The sequence below is a fragment of the Megalops cyprinoides genome, chromosome 12 (genome assembly GCF_013368585.1).
Source record: "Megalops cyprinoides isolate fMegCyp1 chromosome 12, fMegCyp1.pri, whole genome shotgun sequence".
In the NCBI taxonomy this organism is placed as follows: domain Eukaryota; kingdom Metazoa; phylum Chordata; class Actinopteri; order Elopiformes; family Megalopidae; genus Megalops; species Megalops cyprinoides.
Genome location: NC_050594.1, coordinates 16682669 through 16698708, shown reverse-complemented (window position 1 = coordinate 16698708; position 16040 = coordinate 16682669). Strand labels below are relative to the sequence as shown.

At 39.5% G+C, this 16040-nt stretch overlaps 2 protein-coding genes across 2 annotated transcripts; both read left to right on the top strand.

Annotated features, from left to right (window-relative positions):
* The first annotated feature begins 212 nt into the window (after positions 1 to 212).
* On the top strand, positions 213 to 6678 carry LOC118786900 (b(0,+)-type amino acid transporter 1-like). Its single transcript, XM_036542249.1, has 6 exons — positions 213 to 911; positions 3389 to 3522; positions 3912 to 4041; positions 4376 to 4500; positions 5694 to 5781; positions 6442 to 6678. Exons 1-6 carry the CDS (start codon positions 213 to 215, stop codon positions 6670 to 6672), a joined length of 1407 nt encoding a protein of 468 aa, XP_036398142.1. The 3' UTR covers positions 6673 to 6678.
* Positions 6679 to 10117: 3439 nt separating this feature from the next.
* LOC118787455 (b(0,+)-type amino acid transporter 1-like) lies at positions 10118 to 15732 on the top strand. The gene is made up of 6 exons (XM_036543026.1): positions 10118 to 10819; positions 12334 to 12467; positions 12969 to 13098; positions 13436 to 13560; positions 14805 to 14892; positions 15502 to 15732. Exons 1-6 carry the CDS (start codon positions 10118 to 10120, stop codon positions 15730 to 15732), a joined length of 1410 nt encoding a protein of 469 aa, XP_036398919.1.
* Positions 15733 to 16040: the final 308 nt, after the last annotated feature.

Sequence of the window (16040 nt, the reverse complement as noted above, 5' to 3'; positions counted from 1 at the left end):
AGTGTTAAGTTGCATATATGTATTGGGTTGCTCAAGTGGAGGATATCGCAAAACCTCTAGTACAAGTCTTGTAATTATTAACTGACTCAATTATCATACGTGCGACTTTGGTCCATTAAGGCACAATAACATCAAGGATTACATCAGTTTCTCCCCAAGATCAGATCTTAGAGTAGGTGAAAATGAAGAGGCCAAGTTCTGCTGCTTCGGATATGAATGACAAATTGCACAAGCTCAGCTTGAAACGGGAAGTGGGGCTGCTCAGTGCTGTGTCCCTCGTCGCCGGAACTATGATTGGATCTGGGATCTTCATGTCTCCTCAGCTAGTTCTATTCAACATAGGAAGTCCTGGAGCAAGCTTGGTGATCTGGGCAGCTTGTGGAATACTGGCCATGCTGGGATCTCTGTGTTATGCGGAACTTGGAACTGTCATAAAAGAGTCAGGGGGCGAGTACGTCTACATCATTCGGACATCAGGTCAGCTTGTAGCCTTTGTGTTCGTCTTTAACTCCATTCTGGTGGGGAGTCCAGCTGGCATCGCAGGAGTGTCCCTGAGCTTTGCAGAGTATGCAGTGGCTCCTTTCTTCCAGGACTGCCCTTCACCTCCTATGGTGGTGAAGTGCGTGGCCGTTTCTGCTATAGTTGGGCTGGCCATCATTAACAGCCTGAATGTACGTTTCTCCATGTCTGTCCAGGTCTACTTCCTAGTGGCAAAGGTGCTGGGTCTGGCAGTGATAGTGATTGGAGGTATGGCACTGCTAATTGGAGGACACGCTAACAGTTTTGAGAATGCATTTGAAGGGACAAAACTGGCCATCAATCCAGTAGGAGTAGCATTTTATCAAGGTCTGTGGTCTTACGATGGCTGGAACAATCTGAATTATGTGACAGAGGAACTGAAGCATCCAGAGGTAAGCATGTTTTGTTTGCAAACATGACCTCTGCTGAATGCATTCACAATTCAGGCACTATCCCAAAAGGAAGTGCAAAAGTTTAGCTTTTGGTGGTGTTTTGTTAAAATGTTCTCCTTGCCTATGTTTTTATGAAATGAGCTTGTTAGAATAAGGATAGGTCATCAGACCTTTCATGTTAGAAGTGTTGCTACAGAATTAAAAAAAAAATTGAATTCTTATCCTATTTAGAAAGAAATTTAAAAAAGGAATTCTTTGTTGGGCTATTTACAGCATAAACCAAAATCAAACACTTTATCTGATTTTTGTTTGTTTTGTTGTCAGAGAATCACTCAGAGAATCAAAGTGGCTTTTAACATTAGCTACAAATACATTCTGTCCAAAGAGGCTGTAAAATCCAAGCAATTGTTTTCAAATGAGATTAGGATGCAATTTCTGCTAGACTTGGCAAGCCAGTAAACAGACATAATCAAATTACACATGCCTGTAGAGGGATGCTTTCAGCGTTTAATCTACTATATTTGTCAGCAAAATATTTGAGCTGGGAATGATATTAAGATATTATTTAACAACAGTGCTTGAATGAGAAACAACTGAATCGTAATTCACCCTGTCGACAATCATGCTGAATCAGTACAAACTGGCATTTACTTAGATTCATTGAACATTACTGACACACTACTAACAGAATGAATTATCTGACAAAACTCAGCAAAGCTTTAAATATGTCACAGCACATTTCCATAATGCTGGTGTCACACTCTTAAGGTCTATAGGAACATGTTTTAAAGGAATCTTTAAAAACTATGAAACAGTCTTCACAAAGTTTGCTTTGGATATTTTGACAGTTGTCATTCTGTCTGTGTAAAGTGTAGGTGAAGGTGTGGTTTGAAACCAAAGTAACTAGTTCATCATTGTATGCACCCAATACCCTGAGAAGTCAGTGATGCAATAGTATTATGTTTGTGTTGGTTCCCCCTGTGCAGGCAGTCCATCTAAAATTGTCAGAGTTCTGTGGTCTACAGTTGTTCACTGTCATAGTTGATGGATTGTGAATCTAGGAATATTTGAAGACGCTGAATAGCTGGACACATTTTATATATATTTATATAATAAATAATGGAAACACCAAACAGACTTTATATGTTCCTGGCTTGTGCGTGTTATCAGAGACAAAACATACAAACATCAGTCAAACTTTGAGAACTGTTGAGTAACCCTGGTAATTTGGCAATATGAAATATCTTTGCAAAGGCTGAGAGAATGATGATGGGAAAACAAAAACTGAAACGTTTTAAGGCTTTGAAAGGATTTTATTATTTATGTAAAAGGTGTGGCATTGCTCCCCACCTCAGCTCTCATTTTTGTGTTTGGGCACCAGGTACATACTGGTATTGACAATGGCTAATATTGTCAAGGCAGTGTCTGTTAAGGTTGTCTTCACAAGAGCAAAGATGGCAGCCCTCCAAGTCATTTGCAGTCATGGTTATGTATTCATGGGTTCTGGGAAAGCTTGGAGAATTTTTCTGAAAATACACAGTGGGGGAGTAAATCAAAAAGAGAAATCATTATACTAGGGCTTCTGATTCTAATCCTGCTGGGTAATGTGTGACCGAAAATCTAAAACAACTTCAGACACAGTTGAGAATTACAGCAATGGAGGCCTTTAGATGGACATCGTATTAGATTGGTTGTGGCGGTCATGCTTCCAAAGGGATATTTTATTGGGGTTGTTTCAATGGATGGTGTGATGTATGAATGGAATAATGTGATCATTTGAATGTCAGGGATCACATGTAGCCTTCCCAAACAATTATCTTTACTGGAAATGCTAACTCTAAAAGGTCTGTTAATAGGGCCTGGAAACAGAATGTAATTGCTGCTGAAAGAGCACCATTGTATCATTATGTGTCTTCTACAGTTTTGGCATTTTAATATTGTCAACTAGGTAATGTTTCAGGTTTATTTAACCATCTTAGGAAGTTGTATAACCTTCCATCTCTATTGAAGAATTTTTAAAATTATTCATCCGAAAATTATTGAGAATATTAAGAAGTCATTTTGTCCTTTATGCTACTAGACAGCAGTTACTTTTGCATGTTTGCATCATACAGACTCTTACAGTATGCATCAGGCAGAATTATCTCCTTCTCTAATCCTGAGTGTTTATATCTAAGAATAATTTTTGTAGTCTTAGACGATGTTTATTATTTGGCTTGCATTATTTGCAATTTTTTTTTATTTTGTCTTGTTATCTAATAAAACATTGGAGCTTCTTTTGTTCTCACAAGAAAACCTGTGCTTCTATGACAATACTAGGGCAAGTTTAAAAGAGGGACTACGTATTCATACTAAATAATAGAAATTATGAGTGAGAGTGTGCAGTTTGGGAAATGGGAAAGATCCACCATGTTTCTCCATAGTTGGTCTTCATTTCCTGTGGAATGTGCTTCTATCAATGGTCACTACTCTCTCAGGTGAACCTGCCCAGAGCAGTGATGATTGCCGTCCCCATGGTGACAGTGATTTACCTGCTGGTCAACGTGAGCTACCTGGCTGCCCTGACACCCCAGGAAATGATGTCATCCACTGCTGTAGCTGTCACCTGGGGGTAAGAACATAACTAGTAAATGACAGCGGGCTGGCCCAATGTACTTTAAAATATATTTATGTGTAATTCTTTACAGTACACTACAAAATATGTGCAAATGATATTAGTGATGTCAATTGATATGTCACGTGAGTTGCATTGCACTGTGTTATGATTAACTGTCTATTTTCTATGACAGAAGTTCCTGTATTCAAGGCATTTCTTACTCATATTACCCATGTTTTACAGATGGACTGAGCCATTTCAGGAGAACTATCCTGTTAACAAATGCAGTTGCCAAATCTTTCCAAGCTTTCAGAATTGTGTTGCTGCAACATGCTTTTGCCCTACTGAATTTTTACTTCCTTGTGGCATGAGGGGTTGGCTAACCCCTTTTTCCTTGGTGATAGGAACAAGGTCCTGGGAAGCTGGGGATGGGTAATGTCTGTGGCTGCGGCAATGTCTGCTTTTGGGTCCTTGAATGGGTCATTCTTCAGTGGTGGGCGAGTGTGCTTCGTGGCAGCCAGAGAAGGCCACATGGTGAGACCGTCTGCCTGTTACATGTCAAGCCAAGATGTGAATTCCGTCAAATGCACATTAAATGTTCATCTATAACTAATTTGATTCATGTGTCTGTGGAGATACATTTTGATATAATTACCTTGTTTCACGTTCCTGATTCCTTACATCCCAGAAACATTTGGGATAGGCTGCTGTAGGGACATAATTCATTGTGAGGGTAATGGCAATAGTCATCATGGCTGGGGTGATCACAGTCATGTAGCAATACAAAATAACCAAGGATCTGTGGGCACAAACCTCTCCCCTTCATGCTGCCCAAATGTCCTGTGGCTGGGTTTTTGTTCTCTTTCAGCCTGATATCCTGTCCATGGCTCATGTTCGGCGGCTAACACCATCACCAGCTCTCATCTTCACCACAGCCATCTCCCTGGTGGTGCTGATCCCTGGAGACTTCCAGAGTATTGTCAACCTCACCAGGTGCACACAGAATACCATATGTGACACACAACTGTGGCACCTGAAGTCTGAAACTGTACTATTTTATGGGGAATTAGCGAGGTAACAGGAAGGAGAGGATTTAGCTGAGATATACAAGATGAGCCTCAGGTGATGATCAGACACCCTCAATGATATGTCAGCTTGGTAAGATGGGTGATGAAGTCTGAGCATCAGATGGGAGAAAAGAGAAACAGCTGAGTGCCATTAGTGTAAACAGAAACCATGCGATCTCATGTATGGTGAGAACAGGTGATGCAATCGGTGTAATAGGTGTTATACAAAGATGCAGTGCACTGAAACTGTATATGCCTAAAATTCAAACAATTGTATAAAATTTTTGTCAGACAGAAACATAAAAAGTAGCTCTTTATTGGCCTTTTCTAAATAATTGCTGAGAACTAAAGCAATCAACTGGGGTGCAGTCATGCTCCCATGACCCTTCAATGACTGTTACCTCTACTATCTTCCTGGTATTTATTTATTATTTTAACTCCACTGTGTAAGTAAAAGTTAATGTAATGTGAAATTAGCTAGCCAGGAAGACCACAAAGAAGAGTAGATATTGAGAAAGAAGCCCATTTTTCTCAGTGCAAACAGGTCCTCAGATAACCCAATCTGATGTTAAGCCTATTAGGCACAGACTACAGGTGTTGAAATACAGCCTGTAAATAATCCTGTGCTCAGCTTCCACATGTGGTCAATTTCCATTATCCCTGATTACTTTTCGTATTGTACCTTTGATTACAGTCTCACACAGGCACTGATTACTAACAATGTTTTAAGGGCCATATTGTCACAAACAGTTGTATCACATACAGAATGCACTTCTGGCTGATGATCATAATTGTGTTTTCCTTCTCTTGAATCAGCTTAGGAGGCAGCAAAAGGACTCAGCGGTAGCACAGACAATGTTTCAAGTAGGAAAATCAGTCAAGACAAATTAGAAAACATTCTTAGAAAGTGGTTATGCACTGAGCAGATATTATTAATTAAGGCACCAAGCAGATGCATTCCTGGTTTACAAAGAGTGTGAATTGCTGCAATTCCTTTATTTCTGTACGGTCAAGAAAGGGTTACTGTGATAATTTATGAGCCGTTAATGCAATTGACATCATGTTATGCTGCATTTATGATTTACAATAACCCTGTTTCCCTGTTGATAACTATTTCAGTTTCAGAGCATGGATTTTCTATGGAATTACTGTCTCTGGACTTCTCTACCTGAAAATAAAGAAGCCAGAACTTTCCAGGCCATACAAGGTGAGAGCAAAGTGGGGTGCATCTGGTAAAATTGTCTTCTGTGAATAATCAAATTCAGACAATGATTCCTGAACAGCCTTTACACAGAAATTATTGCAATGAATAGATTTTCTTCCTTTTGAGCACTGCTCATGTCTTAATGAATTGTAAGTCCAAAAACATCCACATATGTCTATCACAGCTAGAGTCTACAGGCTACAATGATAAGTAAAATTCAACAATATATAAGAACCACAGCAACATGAAGTAAAAAATTCAAATAGAGGGTAACTGTAGGGAATTTAAACAATTTTGAGTTAAACAAAGGCAACGACTGAGTATGCCTAATGTTATTAAGATGGTGGACATACCTGCCTTTTAGACTGAGCCATTAAGGGACCTCTTGGAAAATATTACCTCAGAAGTGTTGTGTCACACAGCATGAAACACTAGGGAGCAGCATAAGGAAACACATGTGGTTTTCATGTGTTGCTCTTGTGGACAGAAGTTTGAAGTCAATATACTGCATTTAAATTATTGCCTAGTTCCTCTTAGAGCATAATGCCTTGATATGTAAATTTAGTAAATATATGTTTTCAGATTGGAATTAGCTGCTCATGTTACTGACCAGAAATATACCAGAACCACTGCAGTCCTTAACCTCCAGCACAATCCCTCCAGGTTCCAATTCTCTTTCCCTTCTTGGTCATTGTCACCGCCATCTTCCTGGTCCTGGCACCCATCGTTGATGACCCCCAGATCAAGTATCTGTATGTTACCCTTTTCATGCTCAGCAGCATCATGGTCTATGTACCCTTCATCCACTTCAAGATGTGCCCTGGGATACTGGACAAAGTCACGCTGTTCCTTCAGCTCTTTCTTGAGGTTGCCCCAACCCAAAAGAATGTGTAATCCCTCCAGCCCACATGATTTCTTTCCATTGCTTACAGTCAGTGTCAAAGCCCAAACTTTACAATTCCTGAAAATAAAAAATAAAACACTTACAAATGTTGGTATTAATGAACAATTCTTGTACTGTTGGCCATGTGTCTCTGTGTACCCCCTGAAATGACCTTCATGGAAACATTTTTTTGGACAGCTGAGCGCTATACTCAAACACAACAATAATCTCTATGATGCAGTAATATAAAATTATTAAATTTATACAATTATGAATATAAGTCTATAAAAAATTTTGAAATAATTTCTTTTGGGTAGATGAAGAGCTCACAAAACAAATGTTAGATAGATCATAAGGTTTCATGTAGTGGCAGTACTATATATTGTCATTCTTATTCACATCTGAAACATATGTGAGCTCTATGCTGTGGTTACACTGTATTTTGTACTGTACAGTACTCTTTGGGACTATAACTGTCCTTATGGAGAAATAAGGATGGTGTGTTTCCAACAAAGATAAAAATGTTACATACTCTCTCAGCATGTACATTCTAAACCTTCACAAATGCTAGAAAGGCAGATGCTGCAGGGCACATCACTATCCATGGTAGTATACAGTGCTGGCCAAAAGTATTGGCACCCCTGCAATTCTGTCAGATAATGCTCAATTTCTCCCAGAAAATGATTGCAATTACAAATGTTTTGGTAGTAATATCTTCATTTATTTTGCTTGCAATAAAAAAACACAAAAGAGAAAGAAAAAAAAGTCAAATCAAGTATCAATTTACACAAAACTCCAAAAATGGGCCGGACAAAAGTATTGGCACCCTTTGAAAAATGTGATGCTTCTCTAATTTGTGTAATTAACAGCACCTGTTACTTACCTGTGACACATAACAGGTGGTGGCAATCACTAAATCACACTTGCAGCCAGTTAAAATGGATTAAAGTTGACTCAACCTCTGTCCTGTGTCCTTGTGTGTACCACATTGAGTATGGAGAAAAGAAAGAAGACCAAAGAACTGTCTGAGGACTTGAGAAGCAAAATTGTGAGGAAGCATGGGCAATCTCAAGGCTACAAGTCCATCTCCAAAGACCTGAATGTTCCTGTGTCTACCGTGCGCAGTGTCATCAATAGGTTTAAAGCCCATGGCACTGTGGCTAACCTCCCTAGATGTGGACGGAAAAGAAAAATTGACGAGAGATTTCAACGAAAGATTGTGCGGATGGTGGATAAAGAACCTCGACTAACATCCAGACAAGTTCAAGCTGTCCTGCAGTCCGAGGGTACAACAGTGTCAACCCGTACTATCCGTCGGTGTCTGAATGAAAAGGGACTCTATGGTAGGATACCCAGGAAGACTCCACTTCTGACCCAGAGACATAAAAAAGCCAGGCTGGAGTTTGCTAAAACTTACCTGAGAAAGCCAAAAACATTTTGGAAGAATGTTCTCTGGTCAGATGAGACAAAAGTAGAGCTTTTTGGGAAAAGGCATCAACATAGAGTTTACAGGAAAAAAAACGAGGCCTTCAAAGAAAAGAACACGGTCCCCACAGTCAAACATGGCGGAGGTTCCCTGATGTTTTGGGGTTGCTTTGCTGCCTCTGGCACTGGACTGCTTGACCGTGTGCATGGCATTATGAAGTCTGAAGACTACCAACAAATTTTGCAGCGTAATGTAGGGCCCAGTGTGAGAAAGCTGGGTCTCCCTCAGAGGTCATGGGTCTTCCAGCAGGACAATGACCCAAAGCACACTTCAAAAAGCACTAGAAAATGGTTTGAGGGAAAGCACTGGAGACTTCTAAAGTGGCCAGCAATGAGTCCAGACCTGAATCCCATAGAACACTTGTGGAGAGATCTGAAAATGGCAGTTTGGAGAAGGCACCCTTCAAATCTCAGGGAGCTGGAGCAGTTTGCCAAAGAAGAATGGTCTAAAATTCCAGCAGAGCATTGTAAGAAACTCATTGATGGATACCGGAAGCGGTTGTTCGCAGTTATTTTGTCCAAAGGTTGTGCTACCAAGTATTAGGCTGAGGGTGCCAATACTTTTGTCCGGTCCATTTTTGGAGTTTTGTGTAAAATGATAATTGATTTAATTTTTTTTTCATTGTCTTTTGTGTTTTTTCATTGCAAGCAAAATAAATGAAGATATTACTACCAAAACATTTGTAATTGCAATCATTTTCTGGGAGAAATTGAGCATTATCTGACAGAATTGCAGGGGTGCCAATACTTTTGGCCAGCACTGTAGCTATTCCCAATATGGCTTTTAGCGCTGTACTCTCACAGGAATAATCAGTACAAAATAATGCCTGTTAGTTTGAGGCCTGTATTGATAGCTCTAGCTCAATGAAATAGAAGTAGCATTTTATCACGGTCTGTGGTCTTACAATGGCTGGAACAATCTGAATTATGTTACAAAGGAACTGAAGCATCCAGAGGTAAGCATGTTTTGTTTGCAAATGCATATTCATAGTTCAACTATGTTTAACTAGGCTGACTAGCTAAATCATATTACTACGTGTTGCCCAAGCAAGCAAAAAGCCTTGTTGACCACGTACAACTAAGTTGCTGATAATGTGTCACTCGCTGCTTTGCATTTGCACCTAAACATGAGACACATTCTATCTCTTTGAAACAATCACGTCAAACTGAAAAAAGAGAAGCCAAATACTTAAGCTACAAGTTTAGGAATTGGCAGCAAGTGTATTACTGTCAGTCCCTTCAATCACTGTCTTGCTTTTTTAGTTTTGTTATTTCCAGAGTACAGACATAAAATACAGAGAAAACCAAGTTTTACTTCAATCTGCTCTGGGGAGACTGGTTTGAGGCAATACATTTGCAAATTTTGTAAAACTCCTCTTTCTAAATGTAAAAGTTTAACCTTGTAGGCCTACTTTCAACAACTTGCAACATAGCTTTCTTATTACAAGCAAATCACCATGGTAGAAACATTTGAAATTCATTAACAAAACACTACTTTTATGTTTAATGATAAATGTTAAAATAAGTTAAAAGCTGGAAAAAGTGACAAAAGATGTGAAATTCCTGAAAATACCTCTGTATTAAATTAAGCCTATGCATATACAGTGCCTTGCAAAGGTATTCAGACCCTTAACCAAACTTCACATTTTACTGAATTACAAATGATAGGTTGAAGTTTTGTTTTGTGTGATATTTTATTTAAAAACACTGAAACTCAAAATTAATTATTTGATGGTTAAATTGGTCTTGGTAGAAAAGATTTTTAAGATTTTGCTGCAAGAATATCTTTAAGGAAATCATTAAAAATACCTTGAGAAGTTAATATTAACTTGGCACTTTGCACCGATTTGGACTGCCCTCTTTTATATACTTTGAAATACATCATTTCTTGGTTTAAACAGAGTGGTAGTGGTCACAGCAGTCAGTTCAGATTTCTGCTGGTCCTTCTCAGCATAACTGATATCCAAAGACATGAATGATGGAAAAATGGAAAAACTCAAACTGAGACGAGAGTTGGGTTTGGCAAGTGCTGTGTCCCTTATTGGTGGCACCATGATTGGGTCTGGGATCTTCATGACCCCTCAGATTGTGCTGTCCAATATTGGAAGCCCAGGGGCAAGCCTTGTGATCTGGACGTTGGGTGGTTTCATTTCGATGCTGGGGGCACTTTCCTACACTGAGCTTGGAACCATCATCAAGGAGTCTGGAGGAGATTTCATCTACATCCTACGCATCTACGGCAAACTGCCAGCCTTCTTTGTGGCATTCACCTTCTTGTTAGTCATGAAGCCAGCCAGCATTGCAGCACTGTCCTTGAGCTTTGCACATTATGCTGTTGCTCCCATCTACCAGGACTGCACCCCGCCTCAGCTAGTGGTCAAGTGTATTGCCGCCATATGCATACTAGTGGTGTCAATAGCTAACATTCTGAATGTCCGCCTCACAATGTCCATCCAGGTGGTCTTCATGGTTGCGAAAGTGTTGGGCCTCCTGGTCATATCTTTTGGAGGAATAGTGGTACTTGCAGAGGGTCCCTCTGGAAACATCAATAATGCTTTTGAAGGCACACGTTTGGGACTGAATCCCATAGGTATGGCCTTTTACCAGTGTCTCTGGGCCTTTTCTGGGTGGTCCAACTTGAATTATGTAATTGAGGAAGTCAAACAACCAGAGGTAAGATCACTTTTGAGGCAGAAAATTTTCTGTCATGTTTAACATTATTATAAAAAAAGAGATTTGATGTGATATGTAATATTTCTTACATTCTTGGAGTAAGACTAAATACTAGACCTCTTATTAAATTTGAAAAAGAAGTCCTTATTTTAATCCAATCAAATAAATATATGTAGCAGATTGTCTGAGAAGTATTTTTGTTCATAGACGTAATAGAATTCAACAATATATATTTTTTATAAAAGTAACAATTCAGCAACAACATTTCCAAGGATCAACGACTATGTATAGCAATGTTAAGTAGTCCCTCGACTCTCATTTAAAACTATGTAAAAACTCCTCAAAATTACTCTTTTTAATTCACACTGATTTGTGTCTTTGTATAGTCCTGGCTGCACAAGCTATGAGAGACAGATCAGAGAAACATGAGTCAAACTGAGAAATGTGAACAAGTGTGACAATTCAGAAATATGAAACATCTTTGCAAGAGTCAAGACAATGATGATGGGGGAATACAGAAGTTGAAAAGTTTTAAGGGTTTAAGATGTTTACATTTACATTTATTCATTTGTCAGACGCTTTTATGACTTACAAGTGAGGCAGAGTACATCACGAGCAAAATGCCACATAAAGACTCAACAATAAACCTAACCAATTCAATTTCAAAAGGACTTTATTTTTTATGTAGTAGGTGGAGCATTGCTCCCCACCTCAGCTGTCACCTCAAGATGGCAGTCCTCCAAATCATTTGCAGGCATGGTTATGCATTCATGGGTTCTGGGAAGGCTTGGAGAATTTTTCTGAAGCCACAAAATAGTGGAGTAAATCAAAAAGAGACATCATTATACTAGGACCTCTGCTTCAACTCTGGCTGGGTAATGTGTCATTGAAGAGCTGAAACAAATTCAGACACAGTTGAGAATTAGAATAGTAGCCTTTACATGACAGTCATGCTACCAAAGGGAGATTTTATTGGGGTAGTTTCAATGGATAATGTGATGTGTGAATGGAATAATGTGATCATCTGAATGGCAGGGATCACATGTAGTCTTCCCAAACAATTATTTTTACTGGAAATACCAACTCTCCCAGTTAATAAGGCCTGGAAACAGAATGTGATTGCTGCTGAAAGAGCACAATTGTATCATTATGTATCTTCTGCAAATTTGGTATCTTAATATTGTCAGCTACATAATGTTGCAGGTTTATCCACCTTAACAGGGGACAAAACTTTCCATCTCTGTTCAGGAACAGAGATGATTATGTTTATTATTTGGCTTGGATTATTAGCATATTTTTTGTCCTGATAACACATTTTCGAATGAGAATTTGGACCCATGTTTTTCCGTCTCACACTAGGGAAATTTTCGATGAAGACAATTTTTTCATACTAAATAACAAATTATGAATGAGAGTCTATAGTTTGGAAAATGGGAAATATCCACCATGTTTCCCCATGGTTGGTCTTCTTTTCCTGTGGAATGTGCTTCTATCAATGGTCACTATTCATTCAGGTGAACCTGCCCAGAGCAGTGATGATTGCTGTCCCCATGGTGACAGTGCTTTACCTGCTGGTCAATACAAGTTACCTGGCTGCCCTGACACCCCGGGAAATGATGTCATCCACTGCTGTAGCTGTCACCTGGGGGTAAGAACATAACTAGCAAATGACAGAGGGCTGGCCCAATGTATTTTAAAATATATTTATGTGTAATTCTTTACAGTACACTACAATATATGCATAAAATGACATCAGTGGTGTTAATTGATATGTGTTGCTTCAATAAAAAAGAAGACTCAGTTGCAGTGCACTGTGTTATGATAAATTGTCTATTTGCTCTGACAGAGAATCACTTATTCAAGGTGTTATACCTTTCTTACACATGTTATCCATTTGTACAGGTGAATTTTACTGAGCCATTTCAGGAGAACTATCCTGTTAACATATGCAGTTGTCAAATCTTTCCAAGCTTTCAAATTTGTGACAGCCTGACCACTTGTACGTTCCCCTGACCACCATATTTGTCACCCTGTGCCATGAGGGAAAGCTGGCTTTTTCACTGGGCTGCTGCAACATGCTTTTGCCCTACTGAATTTTTACTTCCTTGTGGCATGAGGGGTTGGCTAACCCCTTTTTCCTTGGTGACAGGAACAAGGTCCTGGGAAGCTGGGGATGGGTAATGTCTGTGGCTGCGGCAATGTCTGCTTTTGGGTCCTTGAATGGGTCATTCTTCAGCGGTGGGCGAGTGTACTTCGTGGCAGCCAGAGAAGGCCACATGGTGAGACCTTCTGCCTGTTACATGCACCCACAGCTGTTCCTGGAAAAGCAGAATGCCATGTCAAGCCAAGATGTGAATTCCGTCAAATGCACATGTGTGGAGATGCATTTTTGATGTAATTACTTCTTGTTTCAAGTTCCTGATTCTTTACTTCCTAGAATCCTTTGGAGGTAGAGGGACATAATTCATTGTAAGGGTAATAGTAATAGTTGTTATGGCTGTTATGGATGATGATAGTCATGTATCAGTACAGGATGAAAGAAAGGATCTGTGGGCACAAACCTCTCCCCTCCATGCTGGCCACCTGTCCTGTGGCTGGGTTTTTGTTCTCTTTCAGCCTGATATCCTGTCCATGGTTCATGTTCGGCGGCTAACACCATCACCAGCTCTCATCTTCACCACAGCCATCTCCCTGGTGGTGCTGATCCCTGGAGACTTCAAGAGTATTGTCAACTTCTTCAGGTGCACTCTGCGCCCTGCTCAGCACTCCATATATGGCACATACATGTGGCACCAGAAGTCTGACACTGTAGTGTTTTATGGGTTATTGGTGAGGTATGGGAAAGGAGAGGATTTAGCTGGGACATGCAGAAGCTCCGTTTTGACCAAGTTGAGCTTCAGGTGATGATCAGACACCCACAATGATATGTCAGCTTGGTAAGATGGGTGATGAGGCCTGAGTATCAGATGGGAGAAAAAAGAGAAACAGCAGTGTGCCATCAGCATAACAGTGATACCAGAAATCATGGAAGGAAATAACATAGCCAAGTGATCTTGTGTATAGTCAAAATAGGTGATGCAATATGTGTAATATGTGTATTGCAAAGATGAATTAAACTTAAAATGTGCTCTAATTTTTCTAGAGAAGTTCATAGGTGTGTTTTCATCACCTAAACTGTATATGCCGAAAAAAAGGTTGTCCTTAAACATTTGTATAACCCTTTGTCAGACAGAAACAGGATTGGCCTTTTGTAAATTGTTGAAAGTAAGTGAACTAAAGCAATCAACTGAGGTGCAGTCATGCTCTCATGACCCTTCAATGACCGTTACCTCATCTGTCTTGCAGCTGTTACTTACTATGTTAACTTCATTGTGTCAGTAAAAGTTAATGTAATGTGAAATTAGCTAGTCAGGAAGACCACAAAGAAGAGTAGATGTTGAGAAAGAAGCCCATCTTTCTCAATGCAAACAGGTCCTCACATAACACAGTCTGATGCTAAGCCTGTTAGGCACAGACTACAGGTGTTGAAATACAGCCTGTAAATAATCCTGTGCTCAGCTTCCACATTTATTCCATACGTGAGAAGCCCATGTGCTCACAGCTCAGCCATTGCCCCTGGATTAGTACAGCTTCTGTATAAAAGACAATCAGTCTGGTCCAGTCACGATAATGAAGAAATAGTGAGAGAGAGAAAAAAAGAAACAATCAATCTCCAGTGCCCAATTCTGTGTGGGTGGTAAAAACAACGGAGACAAATTTGAAAACTTTCTTAGAAAGTGGGTTCTGCACTGAGCAGATGTCATCGATTAAATACCAGGCAGATGCACTCTTGATTTACAATTGTAAATCATCTGTATTGCTGCAGGTCCTTTATTTGTATATCATCAAGAGAGGGTTACTGCTGAGCTTTTGGTGCAACTGACATCAAGTTATGCTGCATTTATGATTTACAATAACCTGTTTTCCCTGTTGATAACAATTTCAGTTTTATTATTTGGGTCTTCCATGGAATCACTTTCTCTGGAATTGTCTACCTTAAAATAAAGAAGACAGAACTTCCCAGGCCATACAAGGTGAGAGCAAAGCAGTAGGAATCTGGAAGAATTGTCCTCAATAAATAATCAAATTCATGCTACAATTTCTAAACAGCCTAAATACTGCTCATATCTTAAGAATCATATGTACTAAATAATAAACACCAACATATGCCTATCACAGCTAGGGTCTACAGGCTAAAATGATGAGTAAGTAAAATTCAACAATTAACCACAGCAGCATGAAATTAAAAAAAAAAAACAAATAGAGGGTAAATGTAGGGAATTTAAACAGTTCTGAGTTAAACAGAGGCAAAGACTGAGGATTCCTAATGTTATTAAGATGGTGGACACACTTGCCTTTTAGACTGAGCTTTTAAGGGACCTCTTGGAAAATATTACTTCAGAAGTGTTGCATCACATAATATGAAACACTAGAGAGCAGCATAAGGAAACACATGCGGCTGTTGCTCTTGTGGACAGAAATTTGAAGTCAATATACTGCATTTAAATTATTGCCTAGTTCCTCTCACAGCATAATCCCATGTCTTGATATGGAGTAAATTTAATGTTTTCAGATCATAATTAGATGCTCATATTACTGGCCAGAACCACTGCAGTCCTTAACCTCCAGCATGATCCCTCCAGGTTCCAATTCTCTTTCCCATCCTGGTCCTTATGGCTGCCATCTTCCTGGTCCTGGCACCCATCGTTGACAAACCCCAGATCGAGTATCTGTACGTCACCCTTTTCGTCCTCAGTGGCATCGTGATCTACATACCCTTCATCCACTTCAAGATGTGCCCTGGGATACTGGACAAAGTCACGCTGTTCCTTCAGCTCTTCCTTGAGGTTGCCCCAGCCCAAAAGAACTTGTAACCCCTCCATCCACCTGATTCCTTTCCATTGCTCACAATCAGTGTGAAAGTATGAAGGTAAATATGTTGCATAATGTGAGAGCTTGTAGACTTGATTTTGAGAACTTGTAGAATACGATGTGAGAACTTGTAGAACAAAAATCTGAACTCGTATGTTTAAATTTTCACTTGTAGAAAAAATATGTAGGTGAACTTGTTGGTTGAAATTCACAAATGTGTAGATTGATATTTACATAAATACAATGACAGCTGCAAACTTGTAATCCAACATTTACTCATATTTATTTTTTTTTACTTGAGTCCATTTTC

Coding starts and splice junctions, on each gene's coding strand:
- LOC118786900 (XM_036542249.1), top strand. CDS start 213: ATGAATGACAAATTGCACAAGCTCAGCTTGAAACGGGAAGTGGGGCTG. Junction 912..3,388: donor AGGAACTGAAGCATCCAGAG/GTAAGCATGTTT, acceptor CTACTCTCTCAG/GTGAACCTGCCCAGAGCAGT. Junction 5,782..6,441: donor AACTTTCCAGGCCATACAAG/GTGAGAGCAAAG, acceptor CAATCCCTCCAG/GTTCCAATTCTCTTTCCCTT.
- LOC118787455 (XM_036543026.1), top strand. CDS start 10,118: ATGAATGATGGAAAAATGGAAAAACTCAAACTGAGACGAGAGTTGGGT. Junction 10,820..12,333: donor AGGAAGTCAAACAACCAGAG/GTAAGATCACTT, acceptor CTATTCATTCAG/GTGAACCTGCCCAGAGCAGT. Junction 13,561..14,804: donor AGTATTGTCAACTTCTTCAG/GTGCACTCTGCG, acceptor TAACAATTTCAG/TTTTATTATTTGGGTCTTCC.